The 17,736-nt window shown below is 34.3% G+C and overlaps 1 protein-coding gene across 1 annotated transcript; it reads left to right on the top strand.

The window, feature by feature from the left end:
* The first annotated feature begins 6,665 nt into the window (after positions 1 to 6,665).
* LOC132553853 (sigma non-opioid intracellular receptor 1-like) lies at positions 6,666 to 17,521 on the top strand. The gene is made up of 4 exons (XM_060218136.1): positions 6,666 to 6,819; positions 7,208 to 7,408; positions 10,987 to 11,079; positions 14,636 to 17,521. Exons 1-4 carry the CDS (start codon positions 6,666 to 6,668, stop codon positions 14,878 to 14,880), a joined length of 693 nt encoding a protein of 230 aa, XP_060074119.1. The 3' UTR covers positions 14,881 to 17,521.
* The last annotated feature ends 215 nt before the right edge of the window (positions 17,522 to 17,736 follow it).

Here is a 17,736-nt window from a genome sequence, read left to right as displayed (position 1 = left end):
CATGAAATGCAAAGACGAGTACAACAAACGGGACGTTAAGAGCATATATATTACTGTATTAATATTAATATTTTTCATTTCTCAAGATAACAATGAAACGGATTGATCAATTTTTACAAGGCGGTTGTCGTCGATGAAGAAGAAGAAGACGCCTATTCTCTCGCAACACCTGGTCGTATTATCCGAAGTCTATCGGAGTCTCCGAATAAATCTTCCTTTTGTTTATATTTTTCCCTAGAGTTATTGAATTTGAGTTTGGATTGTGATTATGTTGACATGTTTGTATTTTCTCGATGTTTTTTCCCCCATGGCTTATGTTGATAATAGTCCATGTTAGTCCGTTAGCAACAATTCGAAACTGAACGGAGTCTTGTAGCTGGTAATTATGACATTTTATTGGGATTTTTTTGGTAATTTTTCGTGTTAGGCAATGATGGCAGCTCTTCACATAATTCTAAGAGAAACCATCTTTGGAAAATAAAAAATGAATTTGTAGTGAATCAAGTGAGTGATCAATACCATTGTGTCCTCTCATAAGTAAACCAGGGTAATTTTCATATATCTGACGCTTGTAGCAGCGCAAGCTGGAAATGGCTGAATAACTGGTAATGAATGAAATTACAAGTAATAACAGATATGGTTTTGAGATCTGGCTTTCGGAAGGGACTAAGGCCAAAATTTATCATCAACCGCATTAGCAGTCTTAGCTTTGGTGTATAAATCGTTAGGAAAAATCTTTGTTATGATATAACAGTTCTAATAATTGATACCTCTTAGAAACTGCCAAATTATCAGAAATGTTAAAATGGCATAACGTTGGCTGCACATTTGACAGAGTGGTCGGGCAGGTTATACCAGTCACATTCTGACATTCACATGCTTGGTGTCCCATGCCCTGAAACAGACCAAGGGCAAGCTTCCGCCATAGGTCCTTTCTCGTTCAAGTGAAGAAATTGCAGGATCAGGCAGCTTTTACGTAGTCGCCCATTCATAGCTGATCTGCCGTAAATTCTGTAAATGAACGGAATGTTGTGGGCTATTCGGCATCTCCTTTGAGACTCTGGCATTCTTCATAGATAAAACAATCGGTGGACCTCTGACCTATAACCTTTAACATGGCCCACGAAGCAGCTGCAAGAGTTGCCCGGATGTCTGAAGGATGCTATGTGCGGGAAAAATAGGCTAACTGGTGCGGCAACGATGAAACACATTTTGCAAGTTTCTCAACGTCTGGTCCATCAATCCGCTGCTCCCTTTCTATCAGTCTGGCATAGAAGTCAGCAGGAGAGAAAGGTGGACACGTGATGCCCTTTAGTTTGACTGCTGGTTCCGTTGTTGTATGCTTTGCCCTCATTTTAGAATGTGACTTTACATACTTATATTGACTCTTCCGCAACACCTGGTCTTATTCTCCTTGTACTTGTTATAGGAGTATATGTGCAAAACATTTTTGTACACAATTTGTTCATGTTTAAATGAGTTGTAAAGATTGTACGGTTTTTGCATTCTGAATAACATTATTTCCATTTTAAATGATGTTCTACGTTCTGCTTTTTGGAAATAAATCTATTAATTTATCAATCATCACTTACATTTTTTATGATAAATATTCGTGCATGTAGTAGAACTGTTAACCTATTTTGAAGGAAATAGACATGCTGCACACTGTTTACGTTGTGAGCATGTAGAAAGCACGGGCAGTCAGGAATGTTTCCAGGACGCAAATTTCGACTTCGTTTCATCTGAATTTCATTGTCAAGACGAGAAAGACGATAAAAATTTGAAAAAATCCATCAGTACCCTTGATGGTGTTTATGGATATTGTTTGAAACATTTGAACACCTGACAAAAATGATTACATACTTAATTGGTAGTACGTGCCGGTTGCTGCAGGTCTCTTAGGGGTTTGTTGAAACCATTCTAGTGACAACAGTGAATGTAGCACAAGTGTTTATTTCACCGTAAAGACAGATTATTTGCAATTTTTGAAACATCTATAAATGTAACCAAATACAGGAAGCCACTTAGTGGAGACGTACAATTACGTGAATATGTTTATAACATGGTAAAGGAACTGCCAGTTGTAGAGTGTGAATTCTAGTTAGAGGAGACGTACAACTGCGTGAATATAAAACGTGTTAAATCGTCATATTTGGTCACAAGCGTATGATAAAGGCACCTCTAGATTGGGTTTAAAACAAAATAAAACTGCGTGTAGATCTAGAATTTGAATATTACTGCAGCAATTAAAATTTGAAAATTAACAACTTGAAGTTCTTGATCAAGGATTCGGATTGGACGGGATCTTCAACATCTACCGTTAACTATATCTTACAGTACCTTAAGTACACTAAGGAAAATAAGGACCATGACATTGATTAACCAAGGCATATTTGGAAAGACATTTTTCTCTACTGTGACAATGCTTCTATATAATACAAATACAGTCTCAGAGCAAATCTCGAACTGCTAGAACTCGTACCTTTTATTTCTCATTAAGATTTTTTTATGATTTACATTTATAAATAGCAGTCAATAAGTCAATTCATTTTTATAATCCATTAGCTTGGTTGTTGTAACATAAACACATGTTCTTAATCTTCAAGCAACAAGCCCGTGATCTTTTTTTTATTATTACTAGCACGCCACCATAATGATATCTTCTTTTAACCAAGTCTTGAAAGTCAACCATGTCAGGCAAAATCAGAAACGTATAATAAATGGTTTTGAAACTTTTTTCCTCTACATTTCCTACATGTTTCAAATGCTAGGAAATGGATTTTTGTATCTATTTTGATATCTGATTGTTATAATTGTCTCAAAGCGTGCTAATTATAACATATAAATTGATATATTCTGTACGATGATTTTATTATGGAATATATTGAGTTGAAATATTGTATCAATTAAAGGTAATTCGCGTTACTGTGTTCATATGCCATTTTTCTCCAAAAGTTTCTAACTAATGTTTAAAAAAAACATTACGGAAGAAACCTCAATTTTTAAATTGATCTTGCTAACTTTTGTGACAAATGCTTTCTGTTTACTTTCGGTTATTTTTTAAAAGTGTTTGAGCTATTCACAACTGAAATATCACCTTATATTGAAGACTGTAATTTGTAAATCAGTGACACTTGTCAATTTGGAAGATACTACTAGAGTTACTCAGTATCTCCCTACATATTTATACACGTACAAATGTGTGTGCACGTGACTGTATTTTCATTTAAGTGGGATATGGAATAAATCTCGAATGAGAAGGTCTGTATAACCTTTCACAGTATAAACGTCATTACGGCCATTACCTAAGGATCACTTCGTCCGATAGTTATTGGCTCGGAACTGATTATACAAATTAGATATGTAAATATAGATATTGATTGAGAAACAGTTGAAAAACAAACAAAACAAACAGACAACAAAGCAATTAGCCGTGACATGCACATAATCACTTCCTTACACCTTTTTTTTCTCTGAATATCTAAAAAAATAACTCTTTTATATACCATTGTCCCGCCCTAATCTTTAAAATTCACGAAAGTATATGAAAGCCTTCTGAATCCAGATAAAACGAAATCAAGAATGAATGTCTCTGTTATAATCATGGCTGCATCGTACAATTTTCGTTGAAATGATTGTACATGTAAGTATCAACGTCAACATAGTATATACATTGTACATCTCTTCAGTAATGCTTTCATGATTCGTCATTAGTAATTTATTTAAGTGAATCCGTCAGTAAATATTCATACCAATGGTTACAAATGTCAGTCGTAAACTGTACATATGCCTTCATTTATTTAACTGGTCTTACATCCACTAGTACGGCCATTCGGCCTTTCAGTGGACAAGAAAAGATAGGAAAAAGAGTAGGAGGGAAAATGGGAAGCGATGGGAGAGAGCGGGATACAGAACACATGTCTTTTAGTTTGTAACGAAGAAATGTGAAATTTACTGATCAGAGGCATATATTTTGGAATTTTTTTCTTCATAACGATATCTTCACATTTTTTCTGAAATGCCACTATGTAATCAATAGTAAAAATCGTTCACCTGGAGCGAGAAATCTGCGCATGCGCGACGTGGTATATCCTCGATGCTGCATATGCACGTGAGGACGGGTGTTCAAGAGAACATCGTAAAACATAAGCAAATAGGTACTTGATTTAAGTAACACAAAAATCCCAAGTGTTGAAATGGACATTGAAGATTTTTTACGGTGTGTTTCTTATTAGGCTAAACGTACTCAGACAAAATTTACCGATCCTGGCCTTCTCATTGGCTGAAATATCGAAAAGAGTTAGAGCCATCTAGCGGCAATTTTTTTACGTAAATAATGCCGCGATCTTTCAAATCGCTATTTTAAAAGCATCCAAAATTAGTTTATTTTTTAATAACAATACGATTACTATATATTTCAAAAAAGAAGCACAGTGTGGTTGTATTATTGATAAATTTTTAACAATATATTTTACGGAATTCTTGACATGACGTAGGCGTACAGAACACTGTACGTGCGAGTTGATAAGAAGCAAGTCTGGGGGCTTAGTTTGAATTATCAACTAACAACACTTATAAACAAACAAAACTTACAAACAGAACATCAATTTTGTTTTAATCCTTGTCGATGTGGTAAGATCGTCTTAATATATAACATCACTTTACCCCATTAGACGTCACCGAATTGGACTGTTCGTCCCACGCGCACACCCGCCGATATGACACTTTTTCAGGTTTTTCACACCCACCGCCATGACACTTTTTCAAGTTTTTGAAGATAAAAAGTTTGCGCTTCGTAGGCAAGTTACATTTGGTGCTCATGATTTATGAATGATATATTTTTAATACTGTACTGATCATGATGTTGACTCTGTTATAACTTGTATTTTTTGTCTTTTAGTTTTATTTGATGAAGGCTGTTTATGCTGATTTCTCAAGGTTTGTTAATGTGTATCAAAAGTCCTTGAAATGAAAATATTCCTTCAAACAAAGCGCGTATAAAAAATATTTATGTTTATAATTATCAATTAACTAGAACGAAATATTTTCATAACATATTTATTCATTTAGCGTGTCATGGTGACATTATCTAATCCATTGGAGATCAGAAATAGTAGTAGCTATAGTGAAAATATTGTAAATTTTGTATATATATGGAAGTCTGGTTTAATCTCAATGAACTATGTCTTTATAGACATAATTACTGGAAGAAAAGTCTAACCATGATACTTCAAGGAAGATAGGCATGTAAATACATTTAATGTAATTACTTACACTTTAATTTATCTGAAATGCTGTGTACACCTTATTTACTTTCCTCAACTACAAATATAATTATAATAAGTAAGGACTATTACATTGCAATACATTCAAAATAAAGAAGTAGGTATAAAGTCCTTCCGATTTGTCTAAATCCTCATATTGATAGGATAGTAATTGTATTTCAAAGATTCTATTTAGTCAACTTTATCATAGAGCTATTTATCATTTGGCTTATTGGCGATAAATATATGGTTGTGTGTAATTTGTTATTTTTTTTTTTTTACCTATTTTAATTTGTTCACATTATTGTCGTCAAATTTGAAATAAGAATTAAAGAAGATATAAAATCGCTTAAAATTAAGAAAAATAGCCCCTGGTTCTCTTATTTTAGTAGGAGTATGGGGGAAAGTAATATAGCTTAGCGGTTATTTGTGAACATTTTTCAAAACGTTTAGCATCTCAGTACTTTCAGTACTTTGATTGTTCATTTTTGTAGCCACTCTGAGTGTCATTAGCTATATCTTATTATCACCTCGAAACATTACCGCACGTGCGATCGTAAGTACGAAACGCGATATTTGTCAGCACATCTGAAGCTTCGCTCCTTGGTTGATTTTAATCAAACATGACACACTTACAGCGAATATTGTATCTCGGACAGACGATGTCGACTTTTGTATGGGTCAAGGTGAAGGTCGGCGTTTTCAGGAAATCCTTGTCATTGACCCAGTGGCTTCATTTCTAGATGAATGTTGATCACATGAAATTCTTATAATGAAGCAAAATAATGTGTTTAGGGGTTAAAATGTCAATGTCACTGTTACTATTCCAGCCAAATCCTTATCAAGACTCAAGTGGCTTAATTGTTTGTAAAACTTCACATAATTATATAGAAAAAATCATATCTGTGACGAGTTAATTTCCACGGTTGTTGACTCAATGTCACCGGGCCAATATTTTTTTTAAAAAGGGAGAAAATTTTGTCGATGCTCTTGTGTGGTTATTCCTGGAAGGATCTAGATTAAACTTCGTGCAGTTGGCTATTTTATTGCACATTATTCAAGATTGAACACCGAGATTTATTTTTTCGCGACGCCTTGCTTAAATATCGGATTCATTCTGTCTGTGACCAAACTCTTCTTATCGCTCCAATTCTCAGTTTGTTTAAGATACCTGCTGATAAACATGTGTTATACGTTTGTCAGTTAAATATGAGTTGTTTTCTTATAGTCTGTAGTTATTGCCTCTAAACCAGAGATCGTGAGTTATTACAATACCTCCGCTAAACGTTGCGACTTACAATTTTATGAAAATAATGTCCTTGCATCTTTAATATTATTATTCAAAGCGTCGTCGCGACTTTGTTTCAAGTGTCAAAGTAACGCTGAAGAAAAACAAACAAGATGTGCTCAACTTTCGGTTTTATCTATTCCGTCGCTAAATGGATTATATTTATTGTATTTCTTATATACTGTGTCAACTTCTGGCTTAGGACAAAGTCCTACTTAACTGACGATGCAGAAATCGCGGCTATTGCGACAAAATATGCCCATACAGGTTTGACCACCAAAATATATCATTAGACACACTGATCACGTTGAACACAATTGGCACGTACTCTCATACGAGAAATAGTCCTGCATTTGAGAGATAGTTGTTGCCTTAGGTAAATAAATGGTTACTCAAATGCAGGATCATTTGAAAAAAGAAACACATGCAGGACTCGTATGTAGTAATATCACCCATATTGTCCACATATATAAGGGGAGGGGGGGGGGTATATGTGTAAGTTACATGGGAAAATCAATAGATTTAACTTAAAGTTAAGTTTAAAGCTTGCATTTAGAAATGTCATATTGAGCATTGCATGATTTATTTATGAACTCATTTTAACATGAAGCACAGTTATATATGTTTTTGAAGATGTTTTCTTATATATTTACAGGACAAGGAGTTGAGTTTGCATATAATAAAATCAAGACAGAACTTCGTAAACGTTTCCCAGGACACATTTTGTCCGAAGAGGATGAACAGTGGATGTTTATGAACGCTGGCGGATGGATGGGCAGCATGTGTATACTGCATGCCTCACTCACAGAATACATCTTGTTCTTTGGAACAGCTGTAGACACTTCAGGAAACTCTGGTAATGTACTTATTTATCAGTGAAATGTTTTCGGAATGTAATTATAGTCGATATAATTGCATGTGACATATAGCGAATAGCAAATCCTATAAGACCTATTGCCACCCACTAGATAACAATATCATACAATGACTTAATGACTATGATTATTTGCAAAAAATATGTAATTATTTAAATCTACACTACCAACAACATTTTGGACAATATTAGCTAGGTATATAGTTTTATATTACACAAAAATCTTATGTGATTTAGTAAATCCAGTGACAGGAACAGCCTAAATATTTGAGTGGCTGGCAAACCATGACATACAACACTATACATGTACATTGGAGGTGTAGTACTGTTGTAATGGGACAGTGATGGCCAAATGTAATACAAATCATAATGTTTAAAACAAAGAACATCATAATAAAGATTTTGTGCTTCTTCTTGACCTTTAACTCTGCTAAGATTGATTAACTCCGAAACTTATTTTATATTATACTGAGGCTAGTGATAAAAAAGACACATTGTTGATCTATCTATGATAATGATTGAGTTAGAATTGATTTGTATAAATTTCGGAAAACATTTTCCTCAGTTTTGAACGAATTCTGAAGAATTGTTACACTGGGACAGGGCTTTAGAATCATCCTTCTTGCATCGTAAAATGCCCATCACAAAATTTTCATGAGATATTTTGATATGTTAATATCTGTCGTAATCTTTTATTTGTCTGGAGATCTTCCTACATAGATTTTAATTGATTTTTTTTTAAACATTGAAGACTTGATATCTGATACCATGATATGAAGTTGTTGATCGTAATCAGAAGAGATAATGTCCTTTGTTACGTACGTAATGGTATGGTGATCACATTTCTAAGTTATAAACTTTTTTCTTTCTAACATGGTAGACTTAATCACCTAGAAATGATGTTCTGTTTTCCTTATTTGCAGTTTGATCTAATAATTTTAAAGGAAATATTGCCCTTTGCTTTATGGCCTTGTAATTTTGAATAGAAATCTCCTTCACTTTTTAACCGTTCCCTGAAACTTGGTATGCTCATCATTACATGAAATTATGTTTTCTGAATTGACGTTTTGATTTTACAGTTTTGGGAAGATTTCTTGCTCTGTTTTTTGTTTTTGTTGTTTTTTTTCCAGACTTTGAATCTTGTCCAGAGATTTCTTCTTTCAATTTTGAACAAACCTCTTAAATACTTGGTTTGCGTTAAGTTATCAGTAAAACACATAGTGCTGTTTTTCTTCTTGATTATTGAACTATTATCCTTATTTGTATTTGTTTTGATACAGAAATCATGGTTATATCTTCAGCATGGCATGAGCATATATTGTTTTTCCCAAGCTGCGGTACTTTTATTTTAATTCTTTCGATTTTTCCTGTCACACAACTGAAGTCTTGCATGGGCTTATTGTATGTGTACCATAAATCTTTCAGTTGACTGCATTTTGTTTCCTAATTTGACTAATAAAGGTGACTGAATGTAGTCACTGAATGTTTTTAACTGATTATCTTTTATTGTCTCACTTGACCATTGGTCATAGTGACCTATAGATGTCGTTGTTCTCAGTTATTATACATTAACTTTTCCCTGCGAATATGATAACTTGAGTAAATATTAAACAATTTTGATTGTATTTGGAATGATGCCTTGTATCAATAAGATCAGGGATTAATTTGACAATGGGACCAATTTTATTGTAATTTACAGAGTTATGGCCCTTTAAAGTGTAATTACCTTTGGAATTTGTAAACAATATTACTTGAGTAAGTATGAACAGACTTTGATGAAACTTTGTCTTTAGCCTTATAATAATAAGATCAGGGATGAGTTTTACCATGGGACCCAGTCAAGAGCTAAAGAGAAAACTCTCTTGCCAAGCAGTAAAGTGCAGCTGATACTTTACCAGATCTTCATATACCAGTGTTATAGTATTTTGGACACGAAAACTGACATCTCTCATATTTTCTTTACCATTATATTATTAAGTGATCATTTCCATATATTGGATGGTTGGGTGGTAACACACTTGCCTTTCACCTGGATGTCTGGGGTTCAATCTCCTGATTTGACCTGAAAGGGTAAGGGAGTCACCTGCCAGACCACATTGATTTCTCTAAGTACCCATGTAGATAGTAAGATCCCTCATGTGCTTTCATCCTGGCCAACAAGATTTAATAATATAAACTGATAGCTTGTTTTGCATCTAATTAATGAATAAAGTTTGTATTATTTTCATATACATGTAGTCTTAGTGGGGAAGTCTACACCTTCAGTGACAAACATGTCTAGCAACGCCGATATCTTTAGAAGGTTAAAATTACTGGATCTTGTTCTTTGGCTTCAACTTTGATGATTAATCTAGAGAGAAATCTATTCTCAAATATATATCAATCTGGCCAGTGCTTTGATCTAACTGTAATCAGATCGTATAAATGGCACAATATCTATGTACAGAACTCAGTTAATATGATCGGACAGGTTTTCTCAGAAAAACTTGCTTTCCAGATGCCAGTGTCTAACCAGATCATTGGATTCTATATGTAACATTATCTAGGCTTTGGTAAGACCAAAAATTGAAAGCATGTACCAATCCTCAAAATGGCTAAAAATGATGACATTTTCTGGAAATGAGTTCAAATAAACAAGTTGATGACCGATTACTAAACTTGTAGATTTGGTATCCATTCAATATAGTCAGACTCTGCCAAATGAATGGCATTACAGTTTGTATGTTGGCATGACTTTAGGTAGGCAGAGCCTTTGACTTGTGAAAAGATACAGATCTTTTGATCATGGATTTGTTAATTTGGTAAGAGTTGGCTGTAGAGTTTTGTAAATAATGCCAATGTACTTTGGAAACACCATCTCATTACAATTTTCTTGTTTTGGAGCAGACTGATGGTATCAATCATAAATAGATGTAAGTTATACTCGTTCAATCATTACAGAATTTATCATTTAATGAACAAGTGAAAAATTTATTTTGACAGGTTCAATAGTGCCTGATAATGATCTGGATTTCTACGTCAGCATCAGTTACAAGTATTTTATTTGATGTCCATATTTTCCAGTTTGGATTCATTTTGTAATATATCAGTATTAATATCATTATATGTACTATCACAAAAAAGATATGCAAGTGTATCTTGTTCAAAGGGCAGCAACTCTTTCACTAACACCAGTAAGACATCAATATTATAGGTATAAGAAAACACTGGCGTAAAATAGTAACAAGTTTTTACACTGAAAATATTTTGACAAATATTATGAAAATAAAGATTTAAAAAAAATGGACCATAGGTTGGGAATCTGTGTCAGGTCCCTGTGGGAGGAAATATTTTGTTTTGAAAGAGATATAAGGTTTGAAATTATTGTTGTTAATTACGCGTAACCAAGGAATATAAAATAATTTTCTGATGAATTGCTCTGGTATTAGATTTAATCTTTTCTTTATTTTGGATATTTCATGCATATTAATTAAAAATAAGATATTTAAACTATATTTGTTTTTCTTTAACATAAAAGACATCAACAATGATATTTTCAACTTGTACTTTTTTTCCAACAGGAAGATACTGGGCCAATATTTCAGACACAATAATAACTGGATCGTTTAGGCAGTGGAAGGAAGGTCACTTATCCTCCAAAGTTTTTTCACCAGGTACTAATATAACTCTTTGTGTTATTTGAATTATTTCTGTGAAAAACTGTTATTTTCATCATTTAAAACCTCACTCTTGGCAGGCGCTTGATGTGATACTTCAATGTCATGCATTTTGTTCTCTGTAGGATTATATGCATACACCATAAATAATATTTATGTACCATTCAAAACTAAATAGGGAGATTCCCCCAATTTTGATTCATACGATCAGGGGGCGGGGCTGGGGATTGAAAATCAGGAAACTCCAGACTGAATTGGGAAAGTTGGCAGGTATAAAACTTAATGCATTTACTTGAAAATGATGTGTTTATTTTCTTTTTTGAATTTGCAAATTTTGACCATTTTGCCAAAAGTTAAATTGAACCATTGTTTGTGGGAATCCACAAACACAAAAATCTAAGCGAAAGGTGCAAATGTTTATTTGGCATATAGTTGCTTAGCATGAAGCCCGACAAAGTTTTGTAAAAGAAATGACCTTGGCCCTTACTCAGGGTCATAGGGGTCAAATTTTTTAAAACCATAAAATAACTTTTTCTGACTAACCGAAAGGGGAGAAAGACGGTAATTGGATGATAGATTCCTAAGATGAAGCCTAAAGGAATGACCTCAAACCTTATTCAAGGTCACCGGAATAAACTTTGTTTAAATGCCAGAATGTCCTCTTCTGACTATGCAAATGGCACAGAAGCATGGTATTGGGCTCGTAGGTTCCTAGGATGAAGCCCAACAAAATATACAAAAGAAAGGAGCTTGACCCTTATTCAAGGTCACATGGATCAGGTTTTGTAGAACTTTATAGCAACTTCTTCTGATTAATCAATAAGCTTAGAGGTTATGGTATTTGACTGATTGGTTTCTAGGATACAGCCGGACAAATTTTGCAAAATGAAATGACCTTGAACCTAATTCAAAGACACAGGGTTGAATTTTTTAAAACCTTTTATTAACTACTTCTGACTAATCTATAGGTCCAGGAGCATGATATTTAGCTGAGAGTTCTCTGGGATGAAGCCCAACAAAGTTTTTGAAAAAGAAAGTCAGCAATGGCTGTGAACCATATTCATGAAAAATGACACTTAATGTATAATCCATGTCACAGCTGTCACTGTTTAGAGTCATTAGAAACTCTTGGATGTTGTAATTGGTCAATATTGATTGGATGTGCTCACTTTGAATACCAATAGTGGACATGTTAATGTATTTGTGATAAGCATTGATTCTAATTTTTATGAACATTGAATACCAGGTGAGTGATGCAGGCCCATTGGGCCTCTTGTTTTGCAAATATATTCCTCTCTCAAAAAGAATCAAAAGTATGGAACTTGCTAAAAATAACTGTTAAAGTATTTTCAAATATTTACGTAAGTAGCTATTTGGTAAAATTGATTTTCATCAATCTTTTAAGATCACAGGTTTTGGATCAGATATGGACTGACTCTTTACAGTAAATCATGACCATTGTATGATGTGATGGCTAAGTAAGGAAACACTTCAGGATTGACCATCACAAATTCTTCAAAAAAAAGTTATATATAGAATGAAATCGGGAGGGGTGGAGGTAGCATCCTGTTCTGAAAAGAAGATGCGATGTAAATGATTTAAGTACCATGCTTTTATATGTAGAGATGTTTGATCTGAAATGACAGTTTCCAATCATGTAGCTACGTTATCATCACTATTATTTTTAATGTCGCCATATCAGTTTCAAAACATGATCAATTACAAAATATGTGATTAAATTAATATATAAGATATTATTTCATTAAAATCATATTAAATTGAAAGAATTAAAACAAAACTGGGGCTGTGATAGCTAGTTGGTTAGACTGGGGGCTGTGATATCTCAGTCGGTTAGACTGGGGGCTGTGATATCTTTATCTGTTAGACTGGGGCTGTGATATCTTAATCAGACTGGGGGCTGTGATATCTTAATCCATTAGACTGGGGGCCGTGATATCTTAATCAGTTAGACTGGGGGCTGTGATATCTTAATCAGTAAGACTGGGGGCTGTGATATCTCAATCGGTTAGACTGGGGGCTGTGATATCTTAATCAGTTAGACTGGGGGCTGTGATATCTTAATCAGTTAGACTGAGGGCCGTGATATGTTAATCAGTTAGACTGGGGGCTGTGATATGTTAATCAGTTAGACTGGGGGCCGTGATATCTCAGTCGGTAAGACTGGGGGCTGTGATATGTTAATCAGTTAGACTGGGGGCTGTGATATCTCAGTCAGTTAGACTGGGGGCTGTGATATCTCAGTCAATTAGACTGGGGGCTGTGATATCTCAGTCAGTTAGACTGGGGGCTGTGATATCTTAGTCAGTTAGACTGGGGGCTGTGATATCTCAGTCGGTTAGACTGGAGGCTGTGATATCTCAGTCGGTTCGACTGGGGCCATGATATCTCAGTCGGTTCGACTGGGGCCATGATATCTCACTCGGTTAGACTGGGGGCTGTGATATCTCAGTCGGTAAGACTGGGGGCTGTGATATCTCAGTCGGTTCGACTGGGGACTGTGATATCTCCAGTCGGTTCGACTGGGGCCATGATATCTCAGTCGGTTAGACTGGGGGCTGTGATATCTCAGTCGGTTCGACTGGGGCCATGATATCTCAGTCAGTTAGACTGGGGGCTGTGATATCTCAGTCGGTTAGACTGGGGGCTGTGATATCTCAATCGGTTCGACTGGGGGTTGTGATATCTCAGTCGGTTCGACTGGGGCCATGATATCTCAGTCGGTTAGACTGGGGGCTGTGATATCTCAGTCGGTTAGACTGGGGGCTGTGATATCTCAATCGGTTCGACTGGGGGCTGTGATATCTCAGTCGGTTCGACTGGGGCCATGATATCTCAGTCGGTTAGACTGGGGGTTGTGATATCTCAGTCGGTTAGACTGGAGGCTGTGATATGTTAATCGATTAGACTGGGGGCCATGATATTTCAGTCAGTTAGACTGGGGGCTGTGATATCTCAGTCGGTTAGACCATGGGCAGTGATAGTTCAGTCAGTGAGACGACTGGCCTACATCACCTGAGGTGTATGGTTCAAAGCTCCCTTCCCTTAGTGGTGTTTGTTTCCTAAGCTAAGAAATAGACCAGTCTGTGCTCATGTGATTATGTCTTTATATAAAGTAGACATTCTACCCTAATTGCTGTTGGATGGAGTGGCTTCTATATATGCTTTGCAGTGAAGTAGCCACCTCAAAATGACCCCTCATTAAACAGGGCAATTAACCTAACGAACAAACAAATAGGAAACAAAATTCAATGAGATGGGCTGAATTATTTTGTATCTTCTGAAATATTTTGTGATAGTAAGATACAAACATATACACATATATATATATAATACTTATTCTGGTCAAACTTTAATTTCAGCCGAAAAATTAAAATGATAATTAATTGTTTATTCTATCAATTCATTTATTTTGAATATATTATTACTATTATTTCAATTTGTTTTAGAAATCTGTTGTTTATATTCTAATAATTGTTACTTCCAATGATGAGGATCAGTGGAATGTATATGATGATTTGTGTTATGTTTGTAGGTGAAACTGTTTTCCATGCATGGGGTGAGGTAACAGCTGTTCAGTGGAAAGCTGGTACGTGGATGGTGGAATATGGTCGTGGATTTATTCCTTCCACTTTGGGATTTGCCTTAGCAGACACTTTCTTTAGCACGACAGACTTTGTCACTTTGTTTTACACCTTACGAGTGTACAGTAAAGCATTGTTAATGGAAGCAGGATCTTCAGTGGAAGATTTTAGACTTTATCTGAAAAATATTTTATAATGCAAAGTATATAAAGCTAAACGTCAAAAAGAATTATTGAAATAGATCTCAAAATAATTACAAAACTGAGATATTAAAACGTTCTGCTGACCTTCAAAGTCAATGTACACATTTACGCTTTTTACATGCTGAGAGCTGATTTCTTGAAAAATAATTTAACAAAGAAAACTATGATCTGTTTTATACTGAATTTTTCTGATATGATTCAATCATAGGGACTTCGCATGAATTCTCAACCCACAGTCCATATATATCCAGAATTCTCAACCCACAGTCCATATATATCCAGAATTCTCAATGACATTCATATGGACTGTGGGTTGAGAATTTATGCCAAGTCCCTATAGATACAATAATTATGAAATAGAAAAAAAAAAAACACAAAAAAAAAAACGTTATGATGCAATAAAATGCTATAAAAGTGTCAGAATTGATAACAGTGGAAGGGAGAGAACTCAAGACAAACAAGACAATAAAAACACATATTTTACACATTTTTCCACATCATTTAGACCAAAAATAAAAATTATTGCAATATTCTACTTGTTTTTTTACCATTCATATCATATATGATCATATTGTTTTGATGTGTATTATATTTGGGAAGATACTGTGAAACAATCCTCACAGTGCGTTCAGTCTAACCCCACATGATCATACCAATCATTTTCTGATTTATTGTGAGGAAGAAAAGCTTCAACTGTCACACAGTACATTTAGTATTATGGTTAAACTACATAATTATGTGTTTTAATTCAAATTAATGAGAAAAGAAAAAACATCCTTATAACAGTTACCCAGCCTAAAAATAATAATAAACTTGTGTGTTGTATATAATAATTGTATAGAGCATTTTGGTGTTGTATCAACATTTGAAAAAAATATATATTTTTGATAGCTCTGTGTACCCCTCATGTTAAAAAACAGAAAAACTACATTGTAGAACAGTATACCCACAATATATTCAAAGCTTCATAATTTCTACCAAGATTTTTCACACTCCCGTTAAATACTCAATTTCTTCACAAGCTTTTGACATTTTTCTGGGCTGTGTTGATGATTGTTTTACCATGTTAAAGGGTTTCATGGAAGTGTAACAAGATTTCTGTTTTATTGAAAGATAGAGTTAAACTTTAATGAAATATTTACTTCAGTGATAACAGCATGGCTGGCCATTATGAATTACTTTTGAATGAAGTAGAAGCTTGTATTATTACTTTTACACATTGTGATACACTTTGAAAACTGTCAAAGGGGTGGGTGGGTACATACTCATGGTGATGGAGCATGTTTCATTGGCCTAAATGGTAAAGTCATGAATTATCAAACCAGAGACCAGGGTTTGGTTCCGGCAAGGTCTTTTGACAGGGTGGATAGGTGGTGCAGTGGTAACGCTCTTGCCTTTTACATAGCTGTCTGGGGTTCGATACCCGAAATGGACATAAAGGTATGGGGTCACCTGCCCGACCACGTGAGTTTTCCCCGGGTACTCTGGTTACCTCCCACAGTAAGACCCTTTATGTGCTTCAATCCAGGCCAACAAGAGTGATAAATTTAAGTTGGAAAAACTTGTTTCAGAATTGTTGTAAAATAATCAAGAATATTTATTTTGAAAAGGAATTTGTTTTTCTCTGTTCTTTCACAAAATATTGTCAGCTCATCACTAGTGAAGAGTTATGGATTTTTATTCACATCAAAAGAAGATGTTGCATATGAACATTTTCCCTCTTACTTTAGTTTGCCTGTTGGTTCTGTTGTTGTATACATTGTTCTTATTTGAGAACGTGACATTACTTACCCGAATTGACAAAGGTTTACATGGCGTGTGTTGTCAATGAAGCAAAAGATGCTTCCTCTTCAGGAACACCTGGTCTTACTCTCCTTGCACTTATTCAGGAGTCTTAGTGTAAATATTTCTTTTATTCAAATTTTTCCCTAGTTTTATGGAATTTGAGTTTGAATCATGATTATGTAGCCATGTTGATTTTTTTTTAATGTGAGAACAGCATTCTGTTATAGGGATTTCATTTGCTTTTCTGGATCATTAATATCAATTTAATGAATCTGCATTTCTCTTGAAATGAAGATTGTCATTAGGGCTTAAATTAAGTACCAGTATTATGTAATTCATAGTGATAATGAACAACAATCTACCATGTATATATACAAACCAGTTAGAAAAATATGTGTGATGTCTCGATGATTACCATGTTACCTTTGTCAGACAAATCACTAGTGTGACGCATATATCGGTGAAATACACAGTGAACAAGGTATTAAATCACTGGACTTCCTTAACACACCTTCTATAAACACACAGGTGGAAAGTAGTCTGACACAATGTTGATAAGATTATAGTAATTATAGTATAGTGAAAATAAGTAGGGAATACTTAGAATTAATGCTGTACTTTGTTTTCTTGTATCTTATAGAAGACATAATTTTCGTAGAAGAGTTATTCTGGTGTACATAACCTTTTTTTTCCTTTTTAAACTTATAAGGGCTAGAGACAAAGTGTATACCAATATATGTTTGTCTTGGTCTGTTTTAATATATGTGTATTTTTGTACCTAAGAATTTACGCATTTACATTGATGTATATGGATTGATATAAATTGTACCACCTCTAAACAGCTTTACTCAAGATGTATTACATCCTTGATTTTGAAATTGTTTAAAAAAAAAAAAAAAAAAGAATATTAAGTTATTGTGCTTTTTTACAATTAACTTTAAAATAAATGAGATAGATTTTTTTTATATTTTAGTTTTGAGTTCAAGAATAAAATGTATTTATTTCCAATTTAGAAAAAAGGATTTTAGAATGTAACAATTACTGTTACTGGTGACCTTTTTCAT

The sequence above is a fragment of the Ylistrum balloti genome, unplaced genomic scaffold (assembly GCF_031769215.1).
Source record: "Ylistrum balloti isolate Yb309-2 unplaced genomic scaffold, AGI_CSIRO_Ybal_v1 Utg370360, whole genome shotgun sequence".
Taxonomy (NCBI): Eukaryota; Metazoa; Mollusca; class Bivalvia; order Pectinida; family Pectinidae; genus Ylistrum; species Ylistrum balloti.
The sequence above is the reverse complement of the archived record's forward strand: the minus strand, read 5'-3'. Positions and strand labels throughout refer to the sequence as shown.

What these genes read in the sequence shown, in the direction of transcription:
- LOC132553853 (XM_060218136.1), top strand. Translation starts at nt 6,666, where the DNA reads ATGTGCTCAACTTTCGGTTTTATCTATTCCGTCGCTAAATGGATTATA. An exon ending in GACAAAATATGCCCATACAG is followed by an intron (nt 6,820 to 7,207) that starts GTTTGACCACCA and finishes ATATATTTACAG; the next exon opens with GACAAGGAGTTGAGTTTGCA. An exon ending in AGACACTTCAGGAAACTCTG is followed by an intron (nt 7,409 to 10,986) that starts GTAATGTACTTA and finishes TTTTTCCAACAG; the next exon opens with GAAGATACTGGGCCAATATT.